The sequence below is a fragment of the Opisthorchis viverrini genome (genome assembly GCF_000715545.1).
Source record: "Opisthorchis viverrini unplaced genomic scaffold opera_v5_164, whole genome shotgun sequence".
Taxonomy (NCBI): domain Eukaryota; kingdom Metazoa; phylum Platyhelminthes; class Trematoda; order Opisthorchiida; family Opisthorchiidae; genus Opisthorchis; species Opisthorchis viverrini.
This window is the reverse complement of record NW_008751819.1, coordinates 182,394-199,072: the sequence shown is the minus strand read 5'-3', so window position 1 is coordinate 199,072 and position 16,679 is coordinate 182,394. Positions and strand designations below refer to the sequence as shown.

The window sequence follows — 16,679 nt, the reverse complement described above, 5'->3', positions numbered from 1 at the left end:
TATATATATATATATATATAACTAAACGAACTTTATGGTTGTACGGCAGTGAAGCATCAGTGCCAACACTGATGTTGCTGTCATTGATGATGATGATGGTGAAGAGTGCTGAAAATTCGCCGACAGCCCACGACCGGTTTCGCCCTTCTTGGGGCTCATCAGGTAGCCGCAGTTCCCGCGTTTCCGTCAACCTTATGTTCTACTTGAAACCAGTTTACATGGAATTGCACGCCTGGGCGTCAAGAAATCAACCTACACTAACTCTTTTCCCCTCATAAACCGATGTTTCACAGCTCTCCTGCTCACAATGTCGAAAGAGGTATTTGGATCGTAGATGAACGTTAAATTTGAAGGGGAAGCGCAGCAAATGCTTGTTGAGATTTATTCATTTGTGACCTGGGATTAGATGACGTACAGACAAAATCGATTTTATGGTCGTTAATGTTGACGTCACGAGACCGATGCTAGTTAGTCTACTGGATAAGTCCCAACTAAGAAGTAAACGTTGAGTGAAGTGGTTTCTATTTCACTAAGAAAGAAACACTCCAAACATCTAGAAGCAGGGGCTTGGGACAGAAAACTTTGTGTGACGTAAATTGCGGAGTGAAGATAAACATCTGTCACAGCTATCGGTTATTCGTGCCTCGTGATAAACACCTTGATAGTGATAGACTTCTCGACTACATCCACCCTATTTTGGTCTGGTAATGATTTCCCCTTAGTAGACAGCGGGAGATTCGACTAATGACAGGAAAAACTCTACAACAACCCATGCGATGGGTGGATTTCAGTGATAATGGACGTGGGGGACTGTCCCGTTCAGATAAATGTCAGGCGCGTTGTTTATTGGATTATCGAAGGCTATCGGAGCTAACCACCAAAATGCTCTCCGAAGCTCATCTCGGCCAATTGGTTGTCAAGCTTGACAGGTTCGTTTTAGAAAAGTTACCCAACTCGGTGGACGAGTCAATCAGCCTACTACATAGTACTAGGCAAATCAACGCGTTTTCTCCGGATAAATCTTGTAAGGAGTTCAGCGCCAACTTGTATGTCGGTGAGCGATCAAACAGCCTTTCCTAGTGTTCTCGTTACCCCGAACGGCATCAAGACTTCGATTTCGAATTCCAAATTCATACAGGTGTCCTTGACGAACCCATGAACCTCGTAGTCGTGCAGGTGATTCATCAATGTTGAGGTCATTCTAAGTACAATGATGTCCGAACTTCACCACGGGTTCGTTTTTTCCGTCAGAGGGGATATTCGAAAGTAGGTGGAGCTGGCACGAACTTGAAGGCGAAAACGAACATGTAACAAATCTTGACATCAGTTACTGGAGAATAAGTAGACCTCAAGCAGGTGTGAAAACCGGGGTAGCGAGCTGGATCGAAACGGCTTCGTAAATCACGCTACTCATGAGTAGCCAGAACGAAGCGGAAAAATAACCGCCGACCACCGTTGATCCATAGAAGGAATCAAAAGATGGCTATATGTATGACGGCTAAATAGTTGAAGTTGGAGGCAATTGAGCTGTTTAGCAATCCAGCGAGTGGTAGACAGCAGTGCGTTCTGGTGTCCGTTATAGCAGGATGCTCTGCGACAAGGTCTTACCCTTCATTCATCTGGTCCAGAAATTGTTCGTTGTCTGGTTCCAAGGGGTTCTACCATCCAACCAATGAATGCCCAGAGGTTCTCTTCGTCGTAGATTGTCTTTATTTAGAGGGTAAAGCGTTGTGTAATTCCTCGGTAGGACACCACTAATTAAACGAAGACAACGCTTCGACAGTTCATCACAGGCTGTGTCATTTTCCGGGGGTGGTCGAAGGTAGGCTTAGTCCCCATACCTTCATCAGTCTTATGACGCACTCGGTCACATGAAAATTAGTGCAGAGAAACACATTTTTACAATTTAGTATTGACAAGGGATTAAACTAATCTCTTTTTTGTGATATTGTTCAACAGAATGTGTTTTCATTCGATTGATATCCGCCGAAGATGTATCAGAACCCCGCGGGTCTATCGTATCAAGAAACGGTACTTGTATATCAGTAGCCCATGCTGTTGATGATTGTCACAGCGAGTTCGGTAGTCCAGAAGCGAAAATTCAACTTCGTCCGGCCTGTGATGATGGAGTAGTGGTTACATCCTCGCCTCGGTTCAACTTCCGGCATGGTCATTGGATATGCACTACTGATGAGCTCTACTGAGGGCAAAACTCGAATCCAGTGCTTCTCCCCCCGTTTGGTGTAAACTGACCAGAATAAATACACCAGTAGAGGAGGAAGACTGTTTAAACGAGATTGATATGAACTGAACACCAGAATTCCTTTAAACAAATGCCACAAGGCCCGACTGAGCTGAACCATAATGACATCTTGGTTTAAATCAAAATGTTTCAATCCACCTGTTCCGCCTTTTTTTAATATTTGGCATAGTCTGTTCGAAAACAGCGACTGCTTTATAACAAGCCTTCGCAAAGTCATCTGGACTGTGTTGGAGCAAAGAGTTTGTAAGTAAATTTTGTTTATGACGGAACTGATGGCATGTCAGATCATACGTTGAACTGAAATTATTGATTTTGTGGAGTTTTCTCGAAGGAGTCTAATCGGTGTGAAATCACTTCTGCAGGAAGTATTGGAACTACCACAACGTCACCAGAACATCTATCGCGAAAGACGAGAACTGCCAGTCCACATTGAGCTCAAAGAACGACCCCAGTCTGCAGTTGTATCAAACGTTCCTTTGGATCCCGATGGCTGTTTATTTTCCCGTCTTCCGATGCCTGCCCGCGTCGCATCCATTCAGTCACCTCCCCCTTCTGTTTCTCAGCTTCCTTTGCGTCCACGTGACTTCGCATTTACCAGAAGGAGGGTAAAAAGTCAGGTGACTGACGACCTACCACCGCCAGAAGTGAAGTTTCACAACGATGAGCAGTGCTTTTCTGTGCACATCTTCAAACAATGTGGGGAATTTTTGGGTACGTCTTCTTAGTTATGTGGCTTGGTTACATTGTCCAATCACTATTCAAGGGTACCAAAAACCGTTTTTCTCTTTTCTGTGCTTCGAGACACTGTTTCGTTTGAGGGGACACACAGTGTAAAACTGTGAAAACTGAGCTCAGTGGGACATCACATCTCTCAGTATCTATGTTACAAAAGTGTGCCTTACTAAATCCACGTGTGTGCAGTCCAGGTGTGACCGCTTGTTTTTTTTACTATTTTTGGCAAAGGCTTGGAACTGGACGCAGAGAACGGTGGCCCCAAAGGCATTCGTTTGATGAGTATAACCCCCGGTAGCGCACTTCATCGGGTTATAGAAAAGCAGCGACAGCCGGGATCGTGCTATCGAGTGACTTCGATGGTCGAACCACGTGTGTCCTCAAGACTGCCTTTACCAGAGCCGGGTGACTGGATTGTAGGTGTTGCTGGCTGCAACTTTAGACATCGTTCCGAATTCCAAGCACGCCTATTGCTGCGTCGACTGGTTTTGGAATCGGGCAGTTTCGAGTAAGTTCAATTCAACAAAGTATACGATGCCAGTAGTTTGAACGCATCAACATTTTTCCTTACGAGTGTCTAATGCAATTAACTCGCACTTATCTAAGTTTCATCTGCAATGCACATCTGTGTTTCCACTTTGTGACGATGAGGGAAACTCAGCCAGCTAGTTCTCTCATTTCAAACGAGGATGCTCCACCAAGAGGATTGCAAGACCTCCACCTGGTCAAGTGGTGTTCTCCAGCTGTTTACATCCGTTCAATTCAACCGTGGAAAAACCAGTCCTAGGGCGTTGCGAAAAGTGTAGAATTTGCACACACACAACACCCTCGTTTGAACGATTTCCTTTGTTCTGACGCAATTATTCGGGATGATCCGATCAAACGTGGGAAACCACTGAATTCGAGCTTTCTTCTTGTTGGAGTTTGCCAGCTGGTATCCTTAGATGTGTCGCGATTGGAACTCCGGATTTCTGAGTGTAAGGCGACGGTTCTATCGATATGTTATCATTTATCCATGGTCATACAAACTTTAGAAAGGTTGTGATACAATACTCGTCCCATCTCATAGTGAGTTTTCAAGCATCTGGTAGTTTCTGCGTTGTGCGGAGTTCAAAGCTCGGAAGGCTGTCATGTGAACATGATCGGAAATCTAAAGGATTTAAAGCACTGGAGAGATTTCGTCCTGGATTTGGAGCCAGTCCATGCGGGGAAGCACTTTACGTCTGTTGAAATTTCAAAGCCTCTTCAGGTTACTAACAAATTATAAGTAGTTCAGGGGTACCGACAATTCACAAGTTACATCAGAATTCATTAAACCGGGGATCAGTTAACACGTGACCACGTGATGTGAATCTCATATGCCGTATACTATCTGAATGCGGGTTAGTAGCACTGAGGACCAACAGCTGGTGGGCGAGTAGCTTGGGCTTCAACCAATGACCGGTTTCGAATCAACCTGGCACTTCGCGATTGCTTAATTAAATGCTTCCTCCCTTGGCTATGGACTCATCAGAATAATCGCGCCAGGACAGTTTGGGGACTGTGAAGGCGAGTGTGATGTGAACGTGAATTCCGCCAATACAACAGCCACCCACGTCTAACATGCGTTTTGTTTTTCATTGAAACGTTCTTTGTATAAGCTCTATAAGTTCTTGTACAAGCTCTGCTCTTTTCATGCCTCAGAGGGTCTTGCTGGTGATCATCCACAAACAAAACTCATGTTGCTTTTTATAGGTAATAGTCGATCACTCGTAGCTTCAGAAAATTGGAGAAGCTGTCAGATTAGGGAACGATCGAGCGTACCCATGACACGGATCAAACATATTAGGTTACATACATACTTGCACACAAATGGTTCGGGCTATTCGCTGTCCAAAACCTCCGAATGTGAGTAAATCTCACACCACCTGATATTCATAATCTCCACTCTAGCATGTTTATATGTATATATTGATAGTAGCAACACGGAAACTTGTTTGATCGACAGTGAGCCTGGAAAACCCGTTTGGGATAAACATTGGGGAACTAATTGCTTGTTGGACGTAAACAGTGAGTCGCATAACACAAGCGCATTTGTCCTTGTTTATACAATCCTAAAGATGCGAGACCCCCGAAGGGATGTCCCTCCCCTTTGATACAGTTCATAACGAATGTATCCGGCCATGGTTCGACATCCGAAAAAAAGCCTACAAACTTCCGCACACTGTGGGATTAAGTTGGGCGGGATGAAAGGAAGAAGGACTTCGCTGCGGAGTTGTTTATTAGAAAAACACCAACTGAACAGTTACAGACTATTGGACAAGGGAACAAAACTCTCATATGCATCTCGTTTACAAAAACTGAATATACATCTCCTTGAACGCGTCTTCCTGAACTTTCCTAGATATTCATTGACTGTTGCTCAAATGCAAGCAAAAGCGACTCCACAAATTCCGTGATAAATATCTCTTTTCAAGAGACGCGAAGCGGATTTACGAGAAAAACTACTCGCATACCCCCACCGCACATTTGCTCTCGTTTATATCATCCTAAAGATGCGAGACCCCCGAAAGAATGTCTTTCCTTCGATACAATTCATAACGAATGTATCCCACCATGGTTCGACATTCGAACTTCCGCACATTGTGGGATTAAGTTGGTAGGTTGCTAATGGACCACTTCTTGTTACTGAAACCTCTCTACTAGAGCAGCATTCGTCACTGAGCTGCGTTCTGTAGAATAGAATTTTATGCAGTTTTTTTGTTGGATAAGCGAATGCGATAAATCTGACCAACTCTTGCAGATGTCAGGTGGGACTTACCATGGACCAGTGGTTATACTTTGAAAGATAGAATGCTGTCATTCTCTGATCTCTCAGTTCCCACCACATGATTTGGTGTCAGCTGAAAACCCATAAGCCCTAAGATGTTTCCTCACTTCTGAGAGTGTTACTTTTAACTTGCGAGTAGTGAAGAAAATTTGCGTTTCAAACAGTGATTCTGTGTAACAGGTGATGGTAAAAACAGCTCCTGTGTGTCACCAACAGTGCACAGCCCATGAGGCTCCTAAGAGATGCGGGCCTGTAGCATTTCGGTTAGTAGGTGAACACTTTACGATTCCACCGCGGATAGCTGTTCGTCAATGCGAATATGATGCACGCAATCCTATTTGAACTGTATTTTATTTTTAGTGCCTAAGCACTAAAGTTACTGACCAGAAGGTCTGTGGTTCGAACCCGAAACTCAGCTGCTCTTGTCTGGGCTTGGCAACATATCATCTCAGCCCTTGTGCTTCCATCGAACGGCACGCCAGCTATACACTGTTACAGCAGAAGGATTAGTTATCGGCAAGTGTCCACGCAGCCACTCAATGTGGGATTCTCTGATCACTAAACTGTTTAGATTTATTGTAAAAAAGTGTGGAAACATCAAATCGTATGCCGTAATCATGTACATCATCTATTAAACCAAAAGACTGGCAAAATACACTCATTTGCATGCTAAACTGTTTTAAACAGATGAGCCAACTGAAACGCAGCTAAACCTTGCGTTTAGGGTGTTCTTAAGCGGAGTGTTAAAACGATGCTCTCTTCAGGGAACAGTACTCATAGGGTTGCCTTTGGAGAGTTTTTGAGTAACCTTGTGAGTGATGTTCGTCCAAGAAGTCAAGACTTTAGTGTGGTGATTTGTTTCAACCAGTGGTCGCGTTTTCGTCCCAACCATTGTGAGTGATGTTCACTAGCGAGATGTGTTATCGAGCTCAACAGTTCATTTGAAACAGTTAAGTGAAGGCACTTCATCTCTCACACTTGGAGCTCGAACGGGGGTAAATAGTGAACAGATCGAAAGTGACAATTTTTTCATACCTGTCCATCTACCACTTGAAAATATCAAGAGGAGTATAAACCTTTCATTCATTTAGGTTCATTTAGGTAACAGGTGTATTGAACTTGAAAGTTACTCTCATTCTCGAGACAAAAGGTACTCGAGTTCAGCAACCACTTTGATCTTTTCCTCATGTGCAAGGTGAGGAATTTCCCATGTTTAAGCGTAACCTACACGAGGGGACATGGGCACGCAGAATACGCAGTATTCGTTAGTGTGCGAAAGCTCGAATTCGACCGTCGAAACGGGTCGGTACGGTGATCTCTTTGTTCCTGATTCGACAGTCGAAATGGGTCGGTACGGTGATCTCTTTGTTCCTGATGGACTGAAGTTCTTAGAAAGGAAATACCATTTGGAAACACTCGTGGAGTTCTTGCCTAGCGACGGTGAATATTTACTTAACCCATGGCAACTATTTTTGATAGTTCGGATGTGGATGCCAGCACGAAAACTTGGTGACTTTTGGTCTGTTCATCAAGCTTGGCAAGTGACCTACAGACATTTCGTCACCATTCAAGGAAACAGTTCCAATACGCTGGTGGTTCTCCTCTTCGTGCTTGCGCTTATATGGTTTGAAAAAATGTGGCGCTAAACTACCGCCTGATTGGCTATTGATGGTTATCTCACTTGGAGTCTGATTGGTCCGATCGCCATCGGTGTCTCATTCATGCACTGATGATATGTCCTCGAGTGGCGAGAAACGTATGCAAGTCAATTGCCAAGTCACTTCCTCAATTACCAATGAAGATACTCCAGGTGCCAATATTCCAACATATGGTAACATGTCTATATCTTTGAAAGCAAAAGCTGTATAGATACGTTTCAAGTGAATCGAACAAAGCAGGTGAATTTGTGGATCTCCGTACCTGATTCGATTCTAGCCTCAACTAGAAAGTTTTCCAATCAGAGCAACAAAAAGTCCTAATGCGCAAGTGCTAAGACTGGTCACCCAATTGTACCGCACGGTAACGATACATGACAACTGTTACCTAATATGCACTTTGCGGTATGCTTCATTGTGATGAAGTAATCTGATCAATACCCGATAAAGTTTGCGTTTTTGATAATAGAAACAGTACTGACTTATTCGCAACAATGTGCAAGTTACCGACTTCGTCAGAATTATGTTTGCATTTAACTTCCCCCGTCAAATGCAAGCTCGAATCCCCAGCAACACTCCTTATTGCGCACTGTCAGTGAGAACACCACGACCGATCAGCTTGTAGCAAACTCGATGTCGAACATCTGCTGACGAACAGTGGGCTTTTTTCGAGAACGACACAACTCTTGATAGATACCCACTCGGAAGGCATGCAGTGGTCACGAGCATGACTTGTCAACTGCAATCCGAGGTTCTGTCCCTCCTAGAGGAAGGCACCCACGAACGTCCTCTCTACAGTGTGTTCTGTTGGGGCAGGAGCTGAGCCCACATCAGTTAGTAGCATCCCAATTGGATCCCGCAAGGTCCTACGGTACCTCCTTAGCCATCAAGTTACCTCCTCACCTTACCAAAAGACAACCTTGTTGAAATTGCTTACAGTGCAAGTACACATGTGAACTGGCTGGCTGGGTTGTACTCCCTGATTTCCATCCACATTCAGAAGAGGCTGCGATCAAAATCAAACGGCCTAATAGTACACTCACACCCCATCCATTTCGACCCAGCAAGTAGTCTATTTGAGTACTCCTCCAACCGTGTTTGAGATGAACCTTTTTAGTCTTTTCTAATCATAGAAACAGTGTGCCCGAGAGTTAATCAAATTGTGGTTGAGATCATTCGGTGAATTTCATTCTGAACAAATCTGTTAATCCTCTGGGTGTTATCGTAAAAAAATGGAGCCATTTCCGGTAGTAACCGCGATGCCCGATGGTGTTGAATGTACATCAGCGCTTGCCTACCCTTGATTTGACCTCATGCTGATTAGTCACGTGAGTTACAGAACTGGATTGGTCAGTAGCCAATAAAAAACATTGTGTGAAGGCTGAAGCCCTCATCCACTGCTCAATACTGTTAAACGTGACTTGTCGACGCAGTTTAGTTTCCATCGCCAGGCTGAATAGCAACCTGTGAGCACATTCAATATTCACTTGGTCGAAGATATCATGGAAATCCAGATGAGCCCCACTTCCCCATTTGGTTGTGTCGATCGATTATGATTGCCGAGAACGCGTTTCGCGAACCTTTGAAATTGTTGTCGCTCATCCCTCCATAAAGAACAACAGACAGCAAGTTCGAGATATTAACAACCTCGTATGGCGAAGGCGTATTCGATGAGAGCTTAATAACATCCGAGTTTCGATGGGTGAAGCGGTGTCCCGCTGGCCGAATGTAGTTGGGTAAAGGAATATAAGTCAACGACCAAACATGCTTGTCGCTGATGCTATGCAGTCTTTTGGGTCACAGTCACATTGCGCCACTTCCAGTCGGACTGGCGATCGCAATATCGGCCTCCTTACTGATGTACATGCGCACGCAGGTATTGCGGACCCCGCCTCTTGGAAGACTGGATGCGACGGACGAACTAGAACCGACGTAGGTCAGTCTGAGTAGCTCTGAAAATCACAAGTGCCATCGGCAATAGGCTAGGCATGCAGATAGGATACCTGTAGACCGACCCTTGAAGTAAATCGAAAACAGCGCAGGATCAAAGACAGACTCATGCGAAGTGCGGCTGTGAACAGTCGATCTATCGATTTGCCTCCTCTGAATCTTATCGGACATTTCCAATGATCAGATAATCTTTAATCCAAAGTAGAGAGGTCATATAGAGTGGCTTTAGGGCGGATGCCGTTACAGGGGCCGTCTGCTCGGTCAAAGGACGTCTATAAGACCCATGTTTATTCTGGATGGTGCAGTTTGCTGCCAGCTTGCTTGCAGATGCAGATTCGGGGATACACAACACTGCATAAGTTAGCTGTACAAATCGTCATTCAACCCCATGGCACCTGGTACATATCCATCTGCTGCGAATGCGGTACTAAAACTCTCAGCCACCTTCGTTATCTGTGTAGGGATGTGGCGCCATGCCCTGAAACCAGATTTTATTAGGGATAACTTCCCTCTGCAATATACGTTGGTGTTAATGGGTGACTCAACCAAATTTCGCCCGGAGGTTCAAGTAGCCGTATTCTCAAAGTGAACGTGCTGCACAGAGACTACCTCGTGTGTCAGCTGTAACGCTATTTAGGCTATCGATGTATGTTTTGCTTGGGATATTCCATGTGAGTTTCGACTGCCTTCTGTCAATATCAAGTCAAATGGGTACAATTTATTTCCAGGTTGGACAGTTTGGTGCCGTTTAGGAGTCTGGGCTTCACTGATGAGCCCCAAGAAGGGCGAAACCGTTAGTGGGCAGTTTAAAATTTTTATCGAACTTGTGTTCCCTATTTAGAGCAGGTGCTACTTTGCCGGTGGAACAGAACACCTTCTGGTGATGATAGTATCATCTTCAACCAAGGATGTGCCGTATATCAGAAGACGTTGGTGAAAATGAAAGACCCAATTACCGAGGAGTAAATGCTTCAGACAGTTGGCCTTGCGACAAAGTGGTCACCAAAAACCTAATCGGTACGCTTCTAAATAGGCCATGTCGGGGTAGATCCTAGAAAATTCAACTTTTATTATCCAGCAACGAAGAGTATCCGGACAGAAGCTACTCAAGGTACCAATCGAATGGCAGGAATACAGACCACAACGCAACACAATTGGAGGCGAACTGATGGGATCCCTTGAAATGTATTCCGGTTAGCCAATCGCAGCAACAGATATCAGCTAGCTTTACAATTATTTGAATTCAAACAGTTGATGAGAAAATTACCCGTCTAACCGCGCTCTGACCGTGCCTCATCAATTTTTGGTGTCAATCGATCGACCACCACTGACGTTTAGTTGCACCACTGACTATACTGCTACCGATACCTAAATTCGAATTTTCAGTCGGTTGTCAGTGCATGCACCCGAATCTGTGCATCAAGAGGATACCACGCGAAACGAATTTCAAAATAAACTGTCTCCTTATTCGTTCTGCCCTTATATGCAAATGATTTTAGTGGGCACGGTCCTTTCCTTCTGGAGGGTGCCCCATTTTTGTTGGTTCCTCACTGCACCATAAGACGAGTTTCTCACTGCATTGCCGACCTTCGATAGAATTTCTATCATGGTCTGTTCTGAGGTGTCTATTTTGTTCACTTCCAATTTGCCTACAGGATTCGTTACATACCCTCGGAACCCTCTGCTCCACTGTGCAAACAGGCATGGAATGGTGTACACTCCGAGCCTGATTTGAGTCGCGTTTCCGACCAATAGCGTGCCACCAGACCGCCATGAGTAGTGTTGCTGCATTTAATTATCGCCGCTTGTACCCACCCTGTCCGCCTATCGATTATCACCCGCGGATGTCTTCCAACCATCCACAATTTTCCACACCTGCTCCTCTCGATACACTCACTGCTCATCGGCTTAAGGCTGCACAGGTAGGCGCTGAGGCAGCGGCACGCGCTCTCCATCGCAGTAGCTCGTATCGATCGGAACAACGGCCAAAACTTGAGCACACTTTCGCAACCATCAAAGTGGCCCCAAACGAGTCGCCTTCCTGTTTCTGCGTGTGTCCCTTGCACGGAACCCGAAGTCCCAACTATCGTTTCGAGAAGTAAGTTCCCTCTGCCTTTTGCGTGATGTACCCACGTTTTTTCCAGCGTTTCGATGAGGTTACCGAGTTAAGTCCCACTAGCTTGCTTGGATCCAGAGAGACAGTTTCCTCATTTTGGTTCGTTATAAAACTGTTTATTCTTGTCGGAAATCATCAACATTTTGCACCGCAGAAAGCTCAAAGGAGTTTTGAAGTCGCAACCGTCTGCCTAGTACTACTTTGAGCATTTCATCGTCCGGACACGATCAGCTGATAAGCAGTCTCGTTACAGGGCTACCCAACCCTATAGGTTTGTTGGGACAAACGACTTTAGATTGTTGTTGCCTAAACAATAGTTTACCTGATCGTTTACAAAGTCCCTTCGAATTCGCTGAAGGTACTCTCGAATTTCCGCTAATCTTATCTTGATTTACTCTACAAACTACTGATTTGGTTTTGTCACAGGAAGCTACAAATACCGTGATCACTCAGAAGTGACCGGTTTCGACCCGTTTTTTGAAAATACTTGTATGTCACCAAAAAACCGCAGGTAACGCGAGGCTTCGTTCAGAGAAAGGGCACTAAATTTATTGAAGGGAGTTAAAGCTATCGAATTCTGTTATATCTGCTGATTCGCCAATCTGACGTATCTGCTGCTGACCCGCTCCAGTGCCTAGTGTCGGAGAGAAAAGACTCACGGGAGGGAACACAGCAGTTATATTCCAACAAAACGGGTGCGAGAGCGTGAGTGCGTGCGAGTGCGAATGTACAGCGGTCTCAAGCTACTTATTGGAGGGACACTGTGTGAACTCGGTCCAATGCTGACGCACACGGTCTGGCTGCGACGTGCTGCATATTGCGGGGGCGTTGACTGACCTTGATCAACGCTGACTCGCGCTGTCTGGGTTGTTCGTGGTTCGAACCCAACCTCTGCATCTCGACTTTCCCTGCCTAAGCTTTGGCAACCTGGCGGTGCTCCAGCCTTCGTGCTTTAGGGTAGCACGGCAGCTAGACACCAAAAAGGTGTTGCAGCTGAACGATATATATGTATATATGATGCCACGGTTGTTTCCGCACTACGTTCTTGCGCCACTTTTGAGAGTTGGAAGAATCACGGTAGAAGTGCTCCATTCCACCAGTATTCTGTGTTCGTTCCGAATCTTCTACAGTGGTAGCGCCAGACCGCTTATCAGGGCTTCACCACCTTGTCCCTTTGAATAGGTGATATCACGCTCTAAATTTCTGCTTTCGACGGTGAGCTGGCTTGGAAAGACACTTCGAAAACTTGAGAGCAAAGCTTCTTTCACCTTCTCCTTTCATCTTCTAGCCAGTCTTAGTCAATGTGTCCATGCATTTCCAGAAGCTTTCCTGCCAGATCAGCTCGATACCACTGAGCTACTGAAATTCTTTAAAGTTGATGAACAGAACTGTTCCCCTTCGGTGTGTGATCTTGAGGGAAGGGGAACTGATGATCAAGACCGCATAGTGAGAATCGGAGTCAATTTGCGATGTAAGCACATGTGCCGAAAGTATGTACTGCCAGGAACAGAAGAAGTACCGAACAAAACTGAAGAGGTAGCTCCCCACTATCCGTTGGATAAGCATCAATTCCAAATTTACAACCCGATCGTGCTTCTTCCGGACCTATTAGTCTAAATTGGGTGTTAGTGTCACCCGCCAGGATGACTTTATCCGTCATTCTTGTTGACTAAAGTAGCGGTGACAGATCTTGATAACATCAACCTTTCTCAGTTTCATAACCTTAGTCTGTGAGGAGCGCATGCTGACACGATAAATAAACACCATTTAACGTATCGACGCAGACTGATCTTAAATGAAGTACAGAGAAACAGAGTAGGGCACTCTCAGTCCCAAGGCTGACCACGATCCCCGCATCATAGATACCACGAACCTTGGTACTAGGATTGCCTGAATATATATATATATATATATATATATATATATATAGGGTTTTCGTTGTCCTCAAAGCTGGTCTTCCGTGCTTTCTACGCATGCTCCTTGTTGGTATTCACTCAATGTTTTGTTCGTGTGACCGTCTTTATGTTGTCTCCACCGCGATCGTCTCCCATTCCAGGGCGTCCCCCTTTTCACCACATAAATCCCAGTGCCTGCGGCTTCGAAACCAGTCCAGACAATCCCATTGTCTTGTTCCAATTCGTTCACTATATCGTCCTTTTGATTATGCAACAAGATGTGTACTTGTATGCCGTCGTTCCCACCGTGTGCTTGTTTTCAAACACGTTCTATTTGTTGCACGCTTTCCAAGGGGGTTTCAAGACAATCTATGTACTAGTCTTCTCTATCTGATTAATTTTTAATAAAAATTGTTTCTAGTTCCTACCCGTTTCCCTGTTCCAAGGTTTCGTGTTTGTTATTTCGTGTTCATTAGCTATTCTCGTTGTTTCCCGGCCCAAACAAGTACAAATCAATAATTTATTGATTAAAACAAGGGGTCACGCGATGAGGCTCGGCTGGTACACACTCGTGAACTTGGTTGAAAACAAATCAGGAGTTCTATACTCTCCTTCATTTGAGAAAGATCACATTCTTGGAGTAGTTCTCATTTGAAAGGAACAGAGTTGTTTACGAATTACTGGTTCACTTTTCGTGGACTAAACTCACTTGCGTACCAAGTTGGTTTTGGTAGGAGGCTGACCTGGAACCCACTTAATCATTTCGTTCATGAAGTCCTTAAGCAACTGAATGCTTTGTATCGGGCCGCCTCATGTTTCAGTTGCTACGATATTCGAGATATTGCGTGCATGCATGCATAGACGTAATGCACTACTCATAAGGTTACTGAAAATTCTTCAACAGCCCACAGCCTTCTTGGAGCTCATCAGGTAGTCGCACTCTCTGAGAATCCGTCAGCCTGATGTTCTACTTGAATCGAAATTTCACGACGTAAGCGAAATACACCCGTTTGCATACCAATGTGGTTTCAACGGAAGACCCAGTTTGAACCCATCTGAAACTCTTGTTTCGTACTTGTTTCTCGTACACATAATCATCATCATCGACAGCATGACATCGGTGTTCAACACCGATGCTTCACTGCCGTAGTCATTCAGCTGTAGCACCCTTCTGGTTCTTGACTGCCATGCCACCCAAAGGAAACACGAGGGCTGGGATCCTGCCAGGTTGCTCAAGCCTAGTCAGAGGAAGTCGAGAGGCAGGGGTCGGGTTCGAACTACGGACCTTCCGGTCAGTAAATTCGCGCTCTAACCACTTTGGCCATCTCGCTAACTCTCGCACACACGTATCATTTAACCATATTGTTACACCCGCGAGTAAAAATTGCATGGTGAAGAAACTTGTGGTGACATAAACAGCAAAGAAAGAGACCGCATCCTCAAATTTCGGCCAGTTCAATTGGAATTTTAAAAGCATCACCCTCCCCAAATTTGAAGATGATTTGATCCTTCTGCTTACTGTGTCGGTAACTCACAGTTTGCTGATTTTCTCCGGTAATCATTACTTGGTTTTCAAGTAAAAGAAACTAGTTCTCCGCAAGTCCCTCGTTTATAAACACGGCGCCTCGACCGGTCCCATAGCCTTCGCCTGTATCTGACAGCCTTCAGCCACTTGGTCAGCAGATACGCAGGTTGCTGCAGCCAACCTCTGGAGAAAAAAGGCACTTTGCGCCCTACCCCGCCCTGTTGCCATCTAGCTCGATGGACAACATGAGATGGGCCACATCCTGTCTTCGTTTGACAGCCATTCACTGTTGCATCAAGTGAGATCAAGTTTTCACATATACGTGTGAATGTTCGTTTGCAAGCATGTACATTGTATCCTGTTTGTTGGCACACAGCGTGGTTTCTAGCTGTCGGACTGGACTGGCTCATGGAAGCTGTCCTTCAGCAAACGTTGCTTCTTAGTTCTCCAGTTTACGTCTGGTTTGGTTGTATCAAGCTGTCTGACACCCTGCCGAGTGGCCATAAAAGATTTTCATACACTTTGGCCCACCATCCACACGAACTGCGTGACTGGCTTATTCCTTCGCACGGTCTCCTAATCCTGTGCGTCCCACAGGAACAATGTAAGTCATCTAACGATAATAATATTGGAATACTACGCATATTGTTGTTATCAGCAACCAGTTAGTGTTTTCAGAAGAGGGTGAAAAGAAGAAGGCCTTCGTTGGAGAGTTATTCATTAGAAAACGCCACGTGAACAGTTACAGACATTCGACAGGGAAGCAAAACTCTCGTATGCTTCTTGTTTACAAAACTGAATATCCATCTTCTCCTTGAAGGCGTCTTCCTGAACCTTCTTGGATAGTCATTGACTGTTGCTCGAATGCAAGCAAATGCGACTCCCCAAATTCCGTAATAGATCTCACTTTTCAAAAGATGCGAAGCGAATTTACGAGAAAACGTACTACTCGCATGCCTCCATCAGTAGTATCCACCGTCACACTAGTAGCTTGTCCTATTCTGCCAAAAGCTGAGTAAAGATTGATTGTTGCATGAGGGTAGGACTTGGAGAACAGCGTCTTGTCTGTTCCAGGTGAAAATGGAGGAAAACCAGCAGAAGAAATTCGAGTATCGATCGTTGCCGCTGTGAGTGCATGTTTGGTGACAAGCGTCCTTTATGCACCTGGTTTTATCCACATAACTTTACTTGTTTTGAATCAACGCGGTGGCGCGCTGCGATAATTTGTAGCGGCCAACGTGCTACCGATCGTGTTCTTCCCGGCCCTGTTTCTAGCACGTGTTTGGGCCAATATCAACTCCGGAGGAACTGGTGAACAACGCCAAAATCAGCGTCGAATCGATATATTTCTGACACTTCTAGCTAGCTGGTAACGGCTTATAATAATAATATATATCCTTGGCAGACATGACTGAAGGATTGTTTTATAACAAATATGTCTTCAGGTGTTTGACAGTCGTTGTCTCGGAACTATAACTCGTGTGGGTTGGTGCCGGCGTATCCGTGATGAGGCAGCTAGAAAGCGAGTTTTTGGTTTTGCAACGGGTACTTCCATAGAAGAATGTGTCCACCACCAGAAGCTGCTTTGGTTGGGACATGTGTCGCGTATGCCGAAGCGAGTGCTGTTTTTCATGCCCAGTTCAGAGTGGTGTAAACAGAGAGGTGGCCAACCCTTGACTTGGCAGAGGAGTATGAAGGAGATCACCAAACGCTTGGGTGCTGTCGGTGCTACTC

General features: G+C 45.1%; 1 protein-coding gene across 1 annotated transcript in view; it reads left to right on the top strand.

The window, feature by feature from the left end:
- Positions 1–13,906, top strand: part of T265_14234 (hypothetical protein) — a gene marked incomplete at both ends in the record, with an annotated part of 46,700 nt that extends 32,794 nt beyond the window's left edge. Inside the window, 4 exons of the mRNA XM_009172705.1 lie at positions 2,626–2,974; positions 3,227–3,503; positions 11,065–11,507; positions 13,582–13,906. Of these exons, the coding sequence (XP_009170969.1) occupies positions 2,626–2,974; positions 3,227–3,503; positions 11,065–11,164 (726 nt within the window). The remainder of the gene's footprint in view (positions 1–2,625; positions 2,975–3,226; positions 3,504–11,064; positions 11,508–13,581) is intronic.
- Positions 13,907–16,679: the final 2,773 nt, after the last annotated feature.